The sequence below is a fragment of the Sceloporus occidentalis genome, unplaced genomic scaffold, assembly GCF_023333645.1.
Source record: "Sceloporus occidentalis isolate IW3139 unplaced genomic scaffold, rSceOcc1.0.p SCAF_5, whole genome shotgun sequence".
Classification (NCBI taxonomy): Eukaryota; Metazoa; Chordata; class Lepidosauria; order Squamata; family Phrynosomatidae; genus Sceloporus; species Sceloporus occidentalis.
In genome coordinates, this window is record NW_028316985.1 from 1,710,709 (window position 1) to 1,728,611 (window position 17,903).

Here is a 17,903-nt window from a genome sequence, read left to right on the forward strand (position 1 = left end):
TGCACATGACTTGGACTGATAGTCGTAGGATACAGATCCATGGCTGGATGCACCAGAGCATTTCTCTGGAAAGACAGGTCTTGCCTCGGCCTGGGACTGAAGCTGCGATCGTTTCCCATCTGCTGTCCATCCAGCCGTGATGCGTCTTTCTTCTTCACTTCCACATACATCTTTCTTTGTGGGGACAGTGGTCTTGGCCTCTTCCGCACTGAGGACTGCAACAGAATATCTGATGTGGAGGTCTGAAGGATTTTGTCTGTATCCTTTGTTTCCCAACCTGAGGTGCTATGGGAAGTTGCCACAGAATCTGGTGGGGAAATGGTTCATCTTCTGAGAAATGTCTGGGGCTCATGGCCAGAGGAGAAGCCACCATTTAGATGCAAACGGCGTATTCCTTGGGCTTTGAGGAAGGACCAGCTAGAGCGTGTGATGGCTATTCATTTGCCCTTCCTTGCATAACACTGAAAACAATGTTTCTATTAAACAAATAAAAAAGCAAGCATCACCATCAGGAGGATGGACCTTTTCTTTGGTGGGAGCTGGTCATTTTGAGAAGAACTCATGCATTCTCTGGTGGATGGCCCAGGCTCAGGTTGGAACGTACTTCTCTCCAGACTCAAGTGCTTTTGCTGCCCATGACTTGTATTGATAGTCGTAGGATACAGATCCATTGCTGGACGCACCAGAGCATTTCTCTGGAAAGACAGGTCTTGCCTCGGCCTGGGACTGAAGCTGCGATCGTTTCCCATCTGCTGTCCATCCAGCCGTGATGCGTCTTTCTTCTTCACTTCTACATACATCTTTCTTTGTGGGGACAGTTGTCTTGGCCTCTTCCGCACTGAGGACTGCAATAGAATATCTGATGTGGAGGTCTGAAGGATTTTGTCTGTATCCTTTGTTTCCCAACCTGAGGTGCTATGGGAAGTTGCCACAGAATCTGGTGGGGAAATGGTTCATCTTCTGAGAAACGCCTGTGGCTCATGGCCAGAGGACACCGAGGAGGAGAAGCCACCATGACGATGCAAACAGAGTATTCCTTAGGCTTTGAGGAAGGACCAGCTAGAGCCTGCGATGGCTATTCATTTGCCCTTCCTTGCATAACACTGAAAACAATGTTTCTATTAAAGAAATAAAAAAGCAAGCATCACCATCAGGAGGATGGACCTTTGGTTTGGATGCTAGCCTCCACACCACTGCACCGGCTTTCTTTAAAATCATGGGTTCTGTCCACCTCTAGTAGGTGGCCTTTGTTGCAGCACACCTCCTAGAGCCAGCCCCAGGTGTACTTTTTCTTTGGTGGAAGGTTGCCATTTTGAGAAGAACTGATGCATTCTCTGGTCGATGGCCCAGACTCCGGTTAGAATGTGCTTCTCTCCAGACTCCAGCACTCTTGCTGCACATGACTTGGACTGATAGTCGTAGGATACAGATCCATGGCTGGATGCACCAGAGCATTTCTCTGGAAAGACAGGTCTTGCCTCGGCCTGGGACTGAAGCTGCGATCGTTTCCCATCTGCTGTCCATCCAGCCGTGATGCGTCTTTCTTCTTCACTTCTACATACATCTTTCTTTGTGGGGACAGTTGTCTTGGCCTCTTCCGCACTGAGGACTGCAACAGAATATCTGATGTGGAGGTCTGAAGGATTTTGTCTGTATCCTTTGTTTCCCAACCTGAGGTGCCATGGGAAGTTGCCACAGAATCTGGTGGGGAAATGGTTCATCTTCTGAGAAACGCCTGTGGCTCATGGCCAGAGGACACCGAGGAGGAGAAGCCACCATGACGATGCAAACAGAGTATTCCTTAGGCTTTGAGGAAGGACCAGCTAGAGCCTGCGATGGCTATTCATTTGCCCTTCCTTTCAAAACACTAAAAACAATGTTTCTGTTAAAGAAATATAAAAGCAAGCATCACCATCGGGAGGATGGACCTTTGGTTTGGATGCTAGCCTCCACACCACTGCACCGGCTTTCTTTAAAATCATGGGTTCTGTACACCTCTAGTAGGTGGCCTTTGTTGCAGCACACTGCCTAGAGCCAGCCCCAGGTGTACCTTTTCTTTGGTGGGAGCTGGTCATTTTGAGAAGAAGTGATGCATTCTCTGGTAGATGGCCCAGACTCCGGTTAGAATGTGCTTCTCTCCAGATTGAACCACAGTTCCCACTATGACTCAAGTGGACAGTTGCAGGGTAGAGATCCATTGCTGGACGAACTTCTCAAAATGGCTTCCCAGCTCCTTCTCTCTTCCTCCTCTCTGTGGCAAGTACCTGTTTAAGCAGATGAAATGTCTATGATGAAACCCCAAAAGAATGGTCAACGTTGATTATATACCTTTCCTTGCGCTGCTGCAGACCCTCTCCTTCTTCTCTCTTGCCTCTCCTCTCCTTTTCCAAGCTCCTCCACAAACTCCAAACGCCACAATCCACACAACTCTCCTCTCGCCTTCGTGGACCAGACCATACCCAGGTGTATATATACTCCAAGGGGACGGAGCTCTCTGCAAAAGCGCAGGGCTTTTGCAGAGAGAACTGATGCATTCTCTGGTTGATGGGCCAGACTCAGGTTGGAATGTGCTTCTCTCCAGACTCCAGCACTCTTGCTGCACATGACTTGGACTGATAGTCGTAGGATACAGATCCATGGCTGGACGCACCAGAGCATTTCTCTGGAAAGACAGGTCTTGCCTCGGCCTGAAACTGAAGCTGTGATCGTTTCCCATCTGCTGTCCATCCAGCCGTGATGCGTCTTTCTTCTTCACTTCCACATACATCTTTCTTTGTGGGGGCAGTTGTCTTGGCCTCTTCCGCACTGAGGACTGCCACAGAATATCTGATGTGGAGGTCTGAAGGATTTTGTCTGTATCCTTTGTTTCCCAACCTGAGGTGCTATGGGAAGTTGCCACAGAATCTGGTGGGGAAATGGTTCATCTTCTGAGAAATGCCTGGGGTTCATGGCCAGAGGACTCTGAGTAGGAGAAGCCACCATTTAGATGTAAAAGGCGTATTCCTTAAGCTTTGAGGAAGGACCAGCTAGAGCCTGCGATGGCTATTCATTTGCCCTTCCTTTCAAAACACTAAAAACAATGTTTCTGTTAAAGAAATATAAAAGCAAGCATCACCATCGGGAGGCTGGACCTTTGGTTTGGATGCTAGCCTCCACACCACTGCACCGGCTTTCTTTAAAATCATGGGTTCTGTACACCTCTAGTAGGTGGCCTTTGTTGCAGCACACCTCCTAGAGCCAGCCCCAGGTGTACCTTTTCTTTGGTGGGAGCTGGTCATTTTGAGAAGTGATGCATTCTCTGGTGGATGGCCCAGACTCTGGTTGGAACGTGCTTCTCTCCAGACTCAAGCGCTTTTGCTGCCCATGACTTGTATTGATAGTCCTAGGATACAGATCCATGGCTGGACGCACAAGAGCATTTCTCTAGGAAGACTGGTTTTGTCTCAGCCTGGGACTGAATCTGCTATAGTTTCTCATCTGCTGTTCCTCCAGAGGTGATGCGTCTTTCTTCAATTGTACATAGATCTCCTGTCAGAAGGCAGCAGCCTTGCCTCTTCTACTCGAAGGACTGTAACAGAATATCTGATGTGGAGATATCAAGGAGTTCGTTTGCATCCTTTGTTTCTGAACCCGAGATGCTATGGGAACTTGCCACAGGAAGCTGCTGGGGAAAAAGAAAACCTGATAGAGGAAGAACAGCGCCTGGGCCCCCGGAAGCTCCTTCCAGACCGTCCCCAAACGCTTCCAAGATCTCCGAGTTGTGCATCTGAGAGAAAGCCTCATAGAGGAATGACAGCGCCTGGGGCCCCGGAAGCTCCTTCCAGACCGTCCCCAAACGCTTCCAAGATCTCCGAGTTGTGCATCTGAGAGAAAGCCTCATAGAGGAAGGACAGCGCCTGGGGCCCCGGAAGCTCCTTCCAGACCGTCCCCAAACGCTTCCAAGATCTCCGAGTTGTGCATCTGAGAGAAAGCCTCATAGAGGAAGGACAGCGCCTGGGGACCCGGAAGCTCCTTCCAGACCGTCCCCAAACGCTTCCAAGATCTATGAGTTGTGCATCTGAGAGAAAGCCTCATAGAGGAAGGACAGCGCCTGGGGCCCCGGAAGCTCCTTCCAGACTGTCCCCAAACACTTCCAAGATCGCCGAGTTGTGCATCTGAGAGAAAGCCTCATAGAAGAAGGACCACTCCTGGGGCCCCGGAAGCTCCTTCCAGACCGTCCCCAAACGCTTCCAAGATCTCCGAGTTGTGCATCTGAGAGAAAGCCTCATAGAGGAAGGATAGCGCCTGGGGCCCCGGAAGCTCCTTCCAGACCGTCCCCAAACGCTTCCAAGATCTCCGAGTTGTGCATCTGAGAGAAAGCCTCATAGAGGAAGGACAGCACCTGGGGCCCCGGAAGCTCCTTCCAGACCGTCCCCAAACGCTTCCAAGATCTCCGAGTTGTGCATCTGAGAGAAAGCCTCATAGAGGAAGGACAGCGCCTGGGGCCCCGGAAGCTCCTTCCAGACCGTCCCCAAACGCTTCCAAGATCTCCGAGTTGTGCATCTGAGAGAAAGCCTCATAGAGGAAGGACAGCGCCTGGGGCCACGGAAGCTCCTTCCAGACCGTCCCCAAATGCTTCCAAGATCTCCGAGTTGTGCATCTGAGAGAAAGCCTCATAGAGGAAGGACAGCGCCTGGGGCCCCGGAAGCTCCTTCCAGACCGTCCCCAAACGCTTCCAAGATCTCCGAGTTGTGCATCTGAGAGAAAGCCTCAGAGAGGAAGGACAGCGCCTGGGGCCCCGGAAGCTCCTTCCAGACCGTCCCCAAACGCTTCCAAGATCTCCGAGTTGTGCATCTGAGAGAAAGCCTCATAGAGGAAGGACAGCGCCTGGGGCCCCGGAAGCTCCTTCCAGACCGTCCCCAAACGCTTCCAAGATCTCCGAGTTGTGCATCTGAGAGAAAGCCTCATAGAAGAAGGACCACTCCTGGGGCCCCGGAAGCTCCTTCTAGACCGTCCCCAAACGCTTCCAAGATCCCCGAGTTGTGCATCTGAGAGAAAGCCTCATAGAGGAAGGACCACTCCTGGGGCCTCGGAAGCTCCTTCCAGACCGTCCCCAAACGCTTCCAAGATCTCCGAGTTGTGCATCTGAGAGAAAGCCTCATAGAGGAAGGACAGCGCCTGGGGCCTCGGAAGCTCTTTCCAGACTGTCCCCAAACGCTTCCAAGATCTCCGAGTTGTGCACCTGAGAGAAAGCCTCATAGAGGAAGGACCACTCCTGGGGCCCCGGGAGCTCCTTCCAGACCGTCCCCAAACGCTTCCAAGATCTCCGAGTTGTGCATCTGAGAGAAAGCCTCATAGAGGAAGGATAGCGCCTGGGGCCCCGGAAGCTCCTTCCAGACCGTCCCCAAACGCTTCCAAGATCACCGAGTTGTGCATCTGAGAGAAAGCCTCATAGAGGAAGGACAGTGCCTGGGGCCCCGGAAGCTCCTTCCAGACCGTCCCCAAACGCTTCCAAGATCTCCAAGTTGTGCATCTGAGAGAAAGCCTCATAGAGGAAGGACAGCGCCTGGGGACCCGGAAGCTCCTTCCAGACCGTCCCCAAACGCTTCCAAGATCTCCGAGTTGTGCATCTGAGAGAAAGCCTCATAGAGGAAGGACCACTCCTGGGGCCCCGGAAGCTCCTTCCAGACCGTCCCCAAACGCTTCCAAGATCTCCGAGTTGTGCATCTGAGAGAAAGCCTCATAGAGGAAGGATAGCGCCTGGGGCCCCGGAAGCTCCTTCCAGACCGTCCCCAAACGCTTCCAAGATCGCCGAGTTGTGCATCTGAGAGAAAGCCTCATAGAGGAAGGACAGCGCCTGGGGCCCCGGAAGCTCCTTCCAGACCGTCCCCAAACGCTTCCAAGATCTCCGAGTTGTGCATCTGAGAGAAAGCCTCATAGAGGAAGGACAGCGCCTGGGGCCCCGGAAGCTCCTTCCAGACCGTCCCCAAACGCTTCCAAGATCTCCGAGTTGTGCATCTGAGAGAAAGCCTCATAGAGGAAGGACAGCGCCTGGGGCCCCGGAAGCTCCTTCCAGACCGTCCCCAAACGCTTCCAAGATCTCCGAGTTGTGCATCTGAGAGAAAGCCTCATAGAAGAAGGTCATTCCTGGGGCCCCTGAAGCTCCTTCCAGACCGTCCCCAAACGCTTCCAAGAACTCCGAGTTGTGCATCTGAGAGAAAGCCTCATAGAGGAAGGACAGCGCCTGGGGACCCGGAAGCTCCTTCCAGACCGTTCCCAAACGCTTCCAAGATCTATGAGTTGTGCATCTGAGAGAAAGCCTCATAGAGGAAGGACAGTGCCTGGGGCCCCGGAAGCTCCTTCCAGACCGTCCCCAAATGCTTCCAAGATCTCCGAGTTGTGCATCTGAGAGAAAGCCTCATAGAAGAAGGACCACTCCTGGGGCCCCGGAAGCTCCTTCCAGACCGTCCCCAAACGCTTCCAAGATCTCCGAGTTGTGCATCTGAGAGAAAGCCTCATAGAGGAAGGACAGCGCCTGGGGCCCCGGAAGCTCCTTCCAGACCGTCCCCAAACGCTTCCAAGATCTCCGAGTTGTGCATCTGAGAGAAAGCCTCATAGAGGAAGGACAGCGCCTGGGGCCCCGGAAGCTCCTTCCAGACCATCCCCAAACGCTTCCAAGATCTCCTAGTTGTGCATCTGAAAGAAAGCCTCATAGAGGAAGGACAGTGCCTGGGGACCCGGAAGCTCCTTCCAGACCGTCCCCAAACGCTTCCAAGATCTATGAGTTGTGCATCTGAGAGAAAGCCTCATAGAGGAAGGACAGCGCCTGGGGCCCCGGAAGCTCCTTCCAGACCGTCCCCAAACGCTTCCAAGATCTCCGAGTTGTGCATCTGAGAGAAAGCCTCATAGAGGAAGGACAGCGCCTGGGGACCCGGAAGCTCCTTCCAGACCGTCCCCAAACGCTTCCAAGATCTCAGAGTTGTGCATCTGAGAGAAAGCCTCATAGAGGAAGGACAGCGCCTGGGGACCCGGAAGCTCCTTCCAGACCGTCCCCAAACGCTTCCAAGATCTCCGAGTTGTGCATCTGAGAGAAAGCCTCATAGAGGAAGGACAGCTCCTGGGGCCCCGGAAGCTCCTTCCAGACCGTCCCCAAACGCTTCCAAGATCTCCGAGTTGTGCATCTGAGAGAAAGCCTCATAGAAGAAGGACCACTCCTGGGGCCCCGGAAGCTCCTTCCAGACCGTCCCCAAACGCTTCCAAGATCTCCGAGTTGTGCATCTGAGAGAAAGCCTCATAGAGGAAGGACCACTCCTGGGGCCCCGGAAGCTCCTTCTAGACCGTCCCCAAACGCTTCCAAGATCTCCGAGTTGTGCATCTGAGAGAAAGCCTCATAGAAGAAGGACCACTCCTGGGGCCCCGGAAGCTCCTTCCAGACCGTCCCCAAACGCTTCCAAGATCTCCGAGTTGTGCATCTGAGAGAAAGCCTCATAGAAGAAGGACCACTCCTGGGGCCCCGGAAGCTCCTTCCAGACCGTCCCCAAACGCTTCCAAGATCTCCGAGTTGTGCATCTGAGAGAAAGCCTCATAGAGGAAGGACCACTCCTGGGGCCTCGGAAGCTCCTTCCAGACCGTCCCCAAACGCTTCCAAGATCTCCGAGTTGTGCATCTGAGAGAAAGCCTCATAGAGGAAGGACAGCGCCTGGGGCCTCGGAAGCTCCTTCCAGACCGTCCCCAAACGCTTCCAAGATCTCCGAGTTGTGCACCTGAGAGAAAGCCTCATAGAGGAAGGACCACTCCTGGGGCCCCGGGAGCTCCTTCCAGACCATCCCCAAACGGTCTGCACCATCCACTGGCTCTCTCTGCTCGACCGGACCAATAAGCGTTCATTGGACGCTTCACCTTTGCCCCAGGTAAAGGCAACACCAATGCTGCATCTTCCTGTGGCTCCCTCAGGTAAAAACCCAGGAACTTCTTCACATGGGGTCAGACTAAACGGCTGCCATGTGCTCCTTTCGGCAGGCAGAGAAGCCAGGTTTTTAATAATATGATTATATGTGAGAGAGCAATGCATTCAATTGTATTGGACCCTGTAACTCCTTTAAAAGTTATGAACAGAACCTTTCCACTGTTTGTCTTAAAACATTAGATATTGTGTGTTAGTGACCCGTTGCCCTCAGCTGTTGTGTCAATATCATGGATGCCATTATAATATAATATCTTAATAAAAAGAAATGTGTTTTAGGCCATATAGGAGATTAGGCATCATAGTTCTAAGATGATTACAAAAATATTTTAGATAATCATTACTTCCCTAAATGTAAAAGGTTAAATATATCATCCAAATACTTTGCCTAAAAATGAGTTTTTCCTTGTACTTACTATTAACATTAATTATTCATTTTAAAACATGTTCCATGTTCTGGAGCCATGGGGCATGATGCCAGGGCCACCTCCTTAACAGCACAATAGTAATTTTGCTCACATTTAAAGTAATTTTTGGTTAATACTATTACTAATGAGAAGAGCAGGGAATGTGTTGGAAGGTGTCTTGATTTCCTTTTTGTCCAGAGAAGATTCCATCATTTCCACGGCTTCATCCTGGGGTATGATGGTATATAATGCTCTTACATCCATAATGCCTATTATATATCATTCTTTCAACCTTAAAGGATTTGTTTGTTTGTTTATCAAGTATTATTTTATTATTATTATATTTTCTTGTATCCTGCCTTTCTCCCAGTATAGGGACTCAACTAGGGTATGAATGGCTTCCAAAATTGGACTACAATTGTGATACTAGTCTTAAATCCGAGCCACATTCTAATCTTACCTGGAAGAGGAGGATTTGTGCCTTTGTGAATCTTAAGAAGAACATAAAATATTGGTGTCCTAAGAGTTGAGTTCAATAAATCTTTTTCTTTACCAGTTATATATCCTAGAGACATCCCTTCTTCCACCACAATTCTTATAATTTTGGAAATATATCCCACTGGAATGTTTTTACATATCTTATAAGCAGTAGGAACTGTTAGCTGGCTTTATATGCTCCACTGTTTTATCACACACAATCCCCGTTTCCTTACCTGCTTGTTTTATGACAATAGAATTATCTCTTGCAAACTCTCCAACAGCTCTTTCCCCCCTTTTTATCCAGTATTATTCCAAGCACTTGCTGTCGTTTCCTCCAGTTTTGTTGACCTTTGAGAGACAAATTTTCTCACTACAGTTGGCCCTCCGCATTTGCAACTTTGACTTCTGTGGATTTGATTATTTATGGTTTTGATTAATACGTTCTCTTTAGGAATCTCTAGATCCTCCAGCGCAACTTTGCCAGACATTGACCATTGAGTTGTGTTGGAGAACCTAGATGTTCCTAGAAAAAACACTTCTCTAGGCATCTGTCGGTCCTCCAGCGTGATTCTGTGATTAACTTCTGGCGGATGTTGACCATAGAGTTGCACTGGAGGGCCTGGAGATTCCTAGAGAGCTGTCCTCTTAGGTAAAAAGAATAGTGTTTCTTAATTTGGAGTTTTTCCACATTCACAGAGCTCCTTCACCCCAAACCCCTGCAAATACGGAGGGACCACGATACTTATATGAAGGGGCTGTAGGAAAACATGGCTTAAATCTAGATGCTGTTACAAAGCTAGGTTTGTTATTAGGTGCCAGGTGGTAATTGTACTGTATCCTTAAAACAGTTTCTCAGTTTTATATTTCTAAAGAACTGTAACAAATCTAATCTAATCTGTATTGGATCATGTCTGGAGGTGGAAGCAAAGGACAGACTCCCCCCTCATACTCTCCCCCCCCCCTGTAACTTTCCAACATCAAATATATATAACCAAAAACAGATAATACAAGGCTATAAAATATTATGCTGACACATTAAAACTAGCAGCAGGATAGCAGCAAGGCTGAGAGCCTGTCGACCAGTTTTGCCCATCAGTGAAAAGGTGCACAACAGTAATTGAATGCAAGGCAGCACTAGGACAGATACAACATTGTGTGATAAATGCCAGCTAGAGTCACTTTTATCCTGTTAGAAGTCTCTCTTCTGCTCTAGAGCCAATATCATGCCCCCAGACAAAGAACCTCCACCACTTCCATATAGTTACCTCTTCACTTAGGTTTGATGTACAGCCTGTCTCTCACCTTTGTCCTCAATTATCCCTTATGGCCATCATGGAAACTGAATTTATAATCCCATCACCATAACCACATATGTTTTACTTCTTTTACTATTCTCACACGCTCAAAACCCCTACATGCATTGGTATAAATCTCCATCCATAGAGAGCTCAAAAGCTTATGCAACAGTCTTCTTTCTCTTTGTCTCAAGGGTGCTGCAAGATCACTTAATGTATAGGGCAGGGGTAGGCAACCCTTTTGAGCCGGGGGCCGGGTTGCTGTCCCTCAGAAAACTGGGGGGCCGAAGCCAAAAAATAAATAATTAAATAATTTTTAAAAATTAAATAAATAAATAAACCAGGACAAATGTAGGACAACAGTTTCAAATGGAGGGCACTTTTTAAATAAAAAATGGAGGACACGTGAAAAAATTTGCTGATTTTTTAAAAAAATGTTAAGATAAATGCATGTTTCTGAGGCTTCTTTAGACAATTGCCCCACCATGCTCCTTGCGCAAGACGCCAAAGGCCCCGGCGGCAATCGGCGGCAGGACCGGGCTGGGGCCGGTCCCAAGGCCTTGCCGGGCCGCATCCGGCCCGCGGGCCACAGGTTGCCTACCCCTGGTATAGGGGAACTGAATCAAAGCAATAGTTTGGGAGCGCGCAATTGCATTCCTAACCTTCTTGGGGAGCTGGTCACAGTGGACAATAGGATAACTTGATTTAAGGCCCTATCAAACACAATCACTTTTCTTGTCTTCTTCATTAAAGTGCCACCAATACTTTAGAAAGCAAACATAAAAGAAATAAAAACCAGTAGGTAGTGTTTTGAAAACTAAACCAGCAAAGCTGTTTTTCTCATTGGACATTTGTACTTGACACACACACACACACACACACACAGCAGATTTGGGAGAAGTAAATGTGAAACTACAAGGACGGGGTGGAAAAAGAAAAGCCAACTCACAGTCACCCAGTGAATAGCCTCCATATCCATCCATCCCTGTTGAGCGTAAGATGGTTGCTAGTCTACACCTTTGAAACACTTTGGCTTCGTTTGCTATAAGAAGCAGGCAGAAGTGAAAGAGAACTGGAAGCTGCATTGCTGAGAAGTCTAGAGCACATTTGGTGCTTTACCCAGATGCACCAAGGCTTTATGGGTTTCCGGTCTGGCAGCTGTTCTCTCGTGTGGGCTGTTGGCAGGGGCCTATTGTCATTCCCTGCAGCAAAGAACGAGATCAGGCCTTACAAAGCTTGGACATTTTAATTTTTATCATTTTTAATTACAATTTAAGAAAAGCATTACATCCATTTGCATATTATGCACTTATCCCATCATCATTTCCATTGCTCTGTATTTGCTATTCATTCCCATCTCTCCACCAGCCCTCCAGTTATTCTTCTTGATGATTGAATACATTATTGATGTATCCTATTTTCTATTCTTGTCTTCTTCTTTTTTCTCTCTCTATTTGATACGCATGTATCTGTGGCGCACGTCTGCTCCTTATGAGCTGATGTTTCTTCAAACTCCTTAGCTTTTTTATTCTCTTAAGAAGTGAATCATAGATTATTGAGTGTTCATTTTCTTAAACATCATTAAGTCCGTTGTCACAAGTCCATTTGTTCTTAACAGTGTTCTAAAAATAATTGCCAACCTTACTTGTGATTTCCAAAAAGTCCTCCGTCTATCACACATGTTAGTTTGTCCATTTCTGTTGCTTCTATTGTTCTAAACATCTATTCTTCCATTGAAGGACTCTCTGCCTTTTTCCATTTTTGAACTATGTATATTCTAGCCATAGCAATCATATAAAGTAATGTTCTCCAGTGTCTGTTTCTGTCTTCTAGTCATAGTTTAAAAAGCATATTCAGTAAATATATTTCTGGGGCAAATTCATACGAGATTTTCAGATTTTTCTGTATCGTGTTGTGAAGTTGTTTCCAAAATGTTTTCAGTTCCCAGACAGGTCCACCACATCTGGAGCCACGATCCAACGTTGCTCTGACATTTCCAGCAGTGCATTTGTTGATTTTTCTATATTTTGGCTAATTTAATCCGTGTTAAGTGCCATCTGACTCCCATCATAAAATAGTTGTCCTTGATGTTTTGAAATTTTGTTAACCTTTGGGCTTGTTGTCTTGCCATGGCTCATTCCTCTACATCTTTTGCCCAGCTGAATATATGATCTTTGATCTTGTCTTGTTCTGATTTTCTTTCTAAGAGTTTCTTGTAGCTTGGAAATTTGTTTATGCACAGTATTTTGTTTATGGACCATGGCTTTATAGATTTCAGTTCTGGCAGCTGTTGACTTGCGTGGGCTCTTAGCAGGGGCCAAGCATTATTACCTGCGGCAAAGAACAAGATCAGTCCTTGGAAAGCTTGGGCATTTTAAGTGCTCTTAAAGGTTGGTAGTTGTTCATTGCTGTCAGGTTGGCTTCAGGCAACCTCCAAGACTGTTCTTATTAACAGCCTGGCTCAGTTCTTGCCAACTTGGCTGTGGTTTCCTTGATGGACTCTAACCATCTGGAGTGCAGCCTTCCTCTTTTCCCACTGCCTTCCACTTTACCAAGCATCATTGTCTTTTATAGTGAGTCATTTTTTCTTATGGTATGTTGAAATTACGGCAGTCTCAAATCGGCTTCGAGGAAGAGATCCGGCTTGATTTGTTGTAAGACCCATGGCATCCACAGAACTCTCCTCCAGCACCACATTTCAAATGGGTTGATTTTCTTCCTGTCCAAGATACAGAAACTGGGAATATGATGGCACAGACTAACCCTGGTATTTGGTATTCAATGATACCCCTTTGCACTTGAGGATTTTGTCTAGTTCCTTTGTAGCTACCCTTCCAAATCCTAACCTTCTTCTGTTTTCCTAATGACGGTCTCTGTTCTGATTTATGGCTGAGCCGTGAAAAAGGACACTAGCATCCTCTTGAAGATACAAATATGACTTTTTCAGATGTATCAACATTTTCTGCTTGAATGCTATGCCCACTTACCTAAGTCTAAGGCTTGTTTGGGTTTATATCTGAGTAGGCATGCTATGAGAGCCAGTATGGTGTAATGATTTGAGCATTGGACTAGGACTCCCTAAAGCACTCCTTGGAGGATGAGTGGGTTGCAGCCCTTTCACTATTTTGGTCACCCTTCTCTGGACACAATCCAGGTTTTTGAACTGTGGTTCCCCTTAACTGGACACAATGTCTGATTAATGCAGAATAGAGTGGTGCTATTACTTCCCTCAATCTAGACACTATACTTCTGTTGATGCAGCCTAGGGCTACATTGGCTTTTTTTAGCTGCCGCATCACATTGTAGACTCATATTCAGTTTGTGGTCTACTAAGATGGATGTTCCTGATATTGAGATGGAAACTGTTCCTGCAGCTTGAATCCATTGCTCCATGTCTTAGTCTCTGGAGCAGCATGAAACAAGCTTGCTCCATCCTCAACATGATATCCCTTCAGATATTTGAAGGTGTCTATCCTGTCATCTCTCAGTCTTCTCTTCCTCAGGCTAAACATTCATAGCTCCCTAAGTTTCTCCTCCTAGGGCTTGGTGGTTTCCAGACCTTTCACCATTTTAGTCGCCCTCCTTTGGACAGACTCCAGCTTCTCCACATCCTTTCTGAATTGTTTTGCCCAGAAGTGGACACAGTGTTATTCCAGGCGAGGCCTGACCAAAGCAGAATGGGGGTTCGCCTTGGATGGGAGGCTGGTTGCAATTAGGTTTGGACATCTGGTTTGGAAGACACATCAGGGTGTGCGTCACCTCTTCCTTGTCCTTGGCTTTAGTGTAAAAGTGGGAAGAAGAAAGAGTTAATCACAGAAGAGGAGAGGCACGCACAATGCCAACAGGAAAGCTACAATTAATGTGAAGTCAAAGGCTTTCATGGCTGGCATCTATAATTTTTGTGGGTTTTTGGGGCTCTGTAACCATGTTCTAGAAGAGTTTCTTCCTGAGGTTTCACCAGCATCTGTGGCTGGCATCTTCTGAAAAACCCACCAAAAAACTGCAATTAACGTGTTTGTATGGCAAATGATGGTGAACAGTCCTCATCATTTGTACACGCAAATACAATTGGCCCTCTGTATCCATGTCTGGCACCAGTTTTAGGGTTAGGGACCACGCAGCAACCGCACAGTCCCTAACCCTATCACGGTGCGGCAGTGTAACAATGGTGGTGTCCCGTGTACATGGGCCTGCCATTGCAATGTAAGTATCCTGCTGCACCCATATGATGCCGCATGCCTCTTATGTAATGAAAGCACCATTGGCGCACTCGTGATGTCTGACCTGCAGCACAAAAAGAACCCAGTTTTTCTGGGTACTTTTTCCTCAGAGGGAAGCCGCACAGTTTGGTACCTTTGGGGCGGTCTGTCCCATGCCTATATTTATAAATTCCTTGATTTTGTCATTCTCTATAAAGGACACCATTTTACTGCCTCATTGTATATAACAGAACTTGAGCATCCATGGATTTTGGCATCCATGAGTGGTAGTGAAACCAAATCCCAGTGGATGGACCACTGTATCTATAGAGAATGTGCCCCCCCCCCCCCCCCAAATCCATGCTCCTGGCAGTGCTGAAGTGGGCAAGATATACTTGGATACTTGCCAGGCACTCTGCTTTTGTTCTGTGCTGTTGAGAATAAGACCCTCAAGGATTTCCTCTGGGTTTTAGGGCCCCCCAGCTTGGCCCTGGAAACCCAGTGAGTGACCTTGGCAAGCCACACACTCTCAGCCTCAGAGGATGGTAATGGCAAATGCCCTCTGAAGACACTTGCCAAGAAAACTCTGTAAGAGGTTTGCCTTAGGGTTGCCATAACTGAAAAACAACTCGAAGGCACACAACAACAACACCTACTGTAAACTATATATACAGCAATAGGAAGAGGCCTGTGGATCATGCAACCTGAAGACACACACACTCTCTCTGTATGTATATATGTAATACACTTAGGAGTTTATCACACAGAGGAGATTGAGAGTTTATCCTGGAAAAATCACATAATTACGCAAAACAATTTCACATGACGTTGCACAAAACCAGCCATTAAAGTGGTCACAAACCACATCTTTTTTTACTTTTGGGATTTCAGTGACACTGCAGTTCCAATATCACTTTATTTACGCAATTGTATGTGATAATAATTCACGCAATTACTCGCCATTTTTGTTTTATTTGCGGGATGCTTAAAATTTGCTTTAATCTCTCTTTAATGTCGAAATTAGCCCCAGTGTGACAAACTCCTTAGTGTGTTGCTGCTAGACATCAAACAACATACACAAAAACAGGCGGTTTCTCAATACAGGTTTAGTCTTATCCAGAGTTGCAAAATACTCCAATCCCCCCCCCCCCCCCCGGGTGGCTGAGACAGTGACATTTTTTGCTTTCTGATAATTCAGTGTACCCAAACTTTGTTTCATGCACAAAATTATTTAAAATATTGTGCATAAATTTAGCCTCATATGAAACAAAAATAAATGTTGTGTTTAGGCTTGGGTGATATCTCATGATGCACATATGTGCAAATGCAGGCATTCCAAAATCCAAATAATAATACATCTGAAACCCCAAACAGTTGTGGTCTGAAGCATTTTGGATAAGGGAGACTCGACCTGCACTTTTATTTCGGATATTTCATTCTGATAGTAAAAACCTTTTTAGTGCAAACTTGGCCTCTGGGGGTGAAAGTTGTTGATGTTATTTCTTAATTTGGTTGTGCGGCATTGACAGTTTTGGTTCGGTTCTGTCGTCCCACGCTGTCCTACCACAACCACACTTTCTCCTTCCCTTTAAAACCAGAAGCAGATGTTCTGATAGTTCTCCTAACTATGGCTTTTGTGTACAGCAGACTCTCACCAATGAATCATGGGTTGTATTGGGAAATAGCTTTTATGTTTGTCTGGAAATTAATACCGGTTAATTTTCAACCATCCACTTCTTGACGGAGGCTGCACAGATGGAAGTACGCAAAAAGGATATGTTGCCATTGACAGATAGGCAACTTGTTCTTGAGCCATTCTGCAGGAAAAGCATTGTGTGACCTTGGATAAGTCACACTCTCTCAGCCTCAGAGAAAGGCAAGGCGAAAACTCCTCTGAGCAATTCTTTCCAAGAAAGCCATATAATAGAGTTGCCTTAGGGTTACCATAGATAGGTTGGAAACAATTTAAAGGCACACAACTGCATGTTATTGAGCCAGAATGTTGTGGTTTCCCAAGAGTCCGTAGGGTGTAGATTTGAATGTTGGACACAGATTCTGGGAGACTGCTGTGATCCTCCTCTTTCTTGGCGGTTTGGATGTTGGACTAGGATAGGACTTCAGGAGATCAGGGTTTGAATCCTCATTCAGTCATGGAAACCCACTGGGTGATCTTGGGCAAGTCACACTCTCTCAGCCTCAGAGGAAGGCCATGGTGGGAACCTCCTCTGAAGACCTCTGGCCAAGAAGATCCCTGGAAAGGGTTGCCATAAGTGTCAGGTAAGCATGCTGGACTATGAGTCTGGAGACCTGGGGCCAGGGTGACCGGATGTCCTAACCACAAAGGAGGACAAGGCACCACAAAATATAGGACACTCAAGAAAAATGTATAGCTTTACCAAATAAAAGCAAAAAACACCCACAAATACAAATTCATACTTATTAGCCATGCTCGGACAGAAGGCTGAAATGTAGGACAGGTCCTGGAAAAGGAAGAGGGCTGGTCAACCTGCCTGTCTACACAATTAAAATATTCATTCTGTTTGAACAGAATATGATACCGGCACACACAATTTGGAGGTGTTCAGGCTTTTTTCAGGTAGAAAGCTAAAACAAACCGTGCAGAAAAAAGCCTTCACAGTTTTTACTGGAGTATCTGCAAGGATGCGCATTGTCAAATATGCGTCCATCCATCTTCATCTCATGGCTGCATATTTTTGGCAGAGAGAGAGAAAATAGGTGCAAATATACATGGGAAAGTGAAGATACAGTAATTAGAAGTCAGTGCAAATGTGAGAAAGTCCACAGCAATTTGTGTAATGCACATCTGTGTGGGAGAGTCAGTGTGGCATAGTTCTCTGAGTGCTGGACTATAACTCTGGAGACCAGGGTTCAGTTCCCAGCTCAGCCATGAAACCCACCTTGGGCAAGTCACACTCTCTCAGCCTCAGAGCATAGAAGTGGTAAACCTCTTCTCAACCCATTATGCAAAGGAAACCCCAGGATAGATTCGCCAGCATAAGTCAGAAACAATGTGAAGGCACAGAACAACAGCAACAACAACAACTTAGGACTAGCCCCAGGGTCCAAATCCCTGCTTAGCCATGAAAACCCACTAGGTGAGCTTGGGCAAATCACACCATCTTACCCCAGAAGAAGCCAAAGATAAACCTCTGACTAAATCCATCACTATGGGTCAGAGCCAACAAGTGCACCTGGCCTCCTGAAATAGATGAGTGTGGGTTCCACTTCATTTGTGCATCTGCAGTGAGTCTGAAAGATGTGATTGTTGTTGTTGTGTGCCTTGTATGTTGTTTAAATGATGCACAGCTTCTGGCCTCTTAAGATGCATGTGTCATTTAAGCAGCATACCTCCAAAGTGACCCGAAGCAGCTTTATTTTGACCTGTCTGTTCGGACCCTTTGACTCATTTTGGCTTTTTTAGCTGCTGCATCACACTGCTGGCTCATGTTCAGCCTGTGGTCCACTAAGACTTTTAGATCCCTTTTGCATGTACAGCACACCCATGCCATACGCAGGCTTGCCATATGTGGACTCAAGTTCATGCAGACAGCAAGCCCCT

At 46.9% G+C, this 17,903-nt stretch overlaps 1 protein-coding gene across 1 annotated transcript in view; it reads right to left on the bottom strand.

Moving 5' to 3' along the window:
• The window catches only part of LOC149311526 (sperm acrosome-associated protein 5-like), a 46,931-nt gene extending 35,722 nt beyond the window's left edge, over nucleotides 1-11,209 (bottom strand). The window contains exon 1 of the mRNA XM_089526570.1: nucleotides 11,074-11,209. Coding sequence (XP_089382696.1) covers nucleotides 11,074-11,209 — 136 coding nt within the window. The remainder of the gene's footprint in view (nucleotides 1-11,073) is intronic.
• Between the last annotated feature and the right edge of the window lie 6,694 nt (nucleotides 11,210-17,903).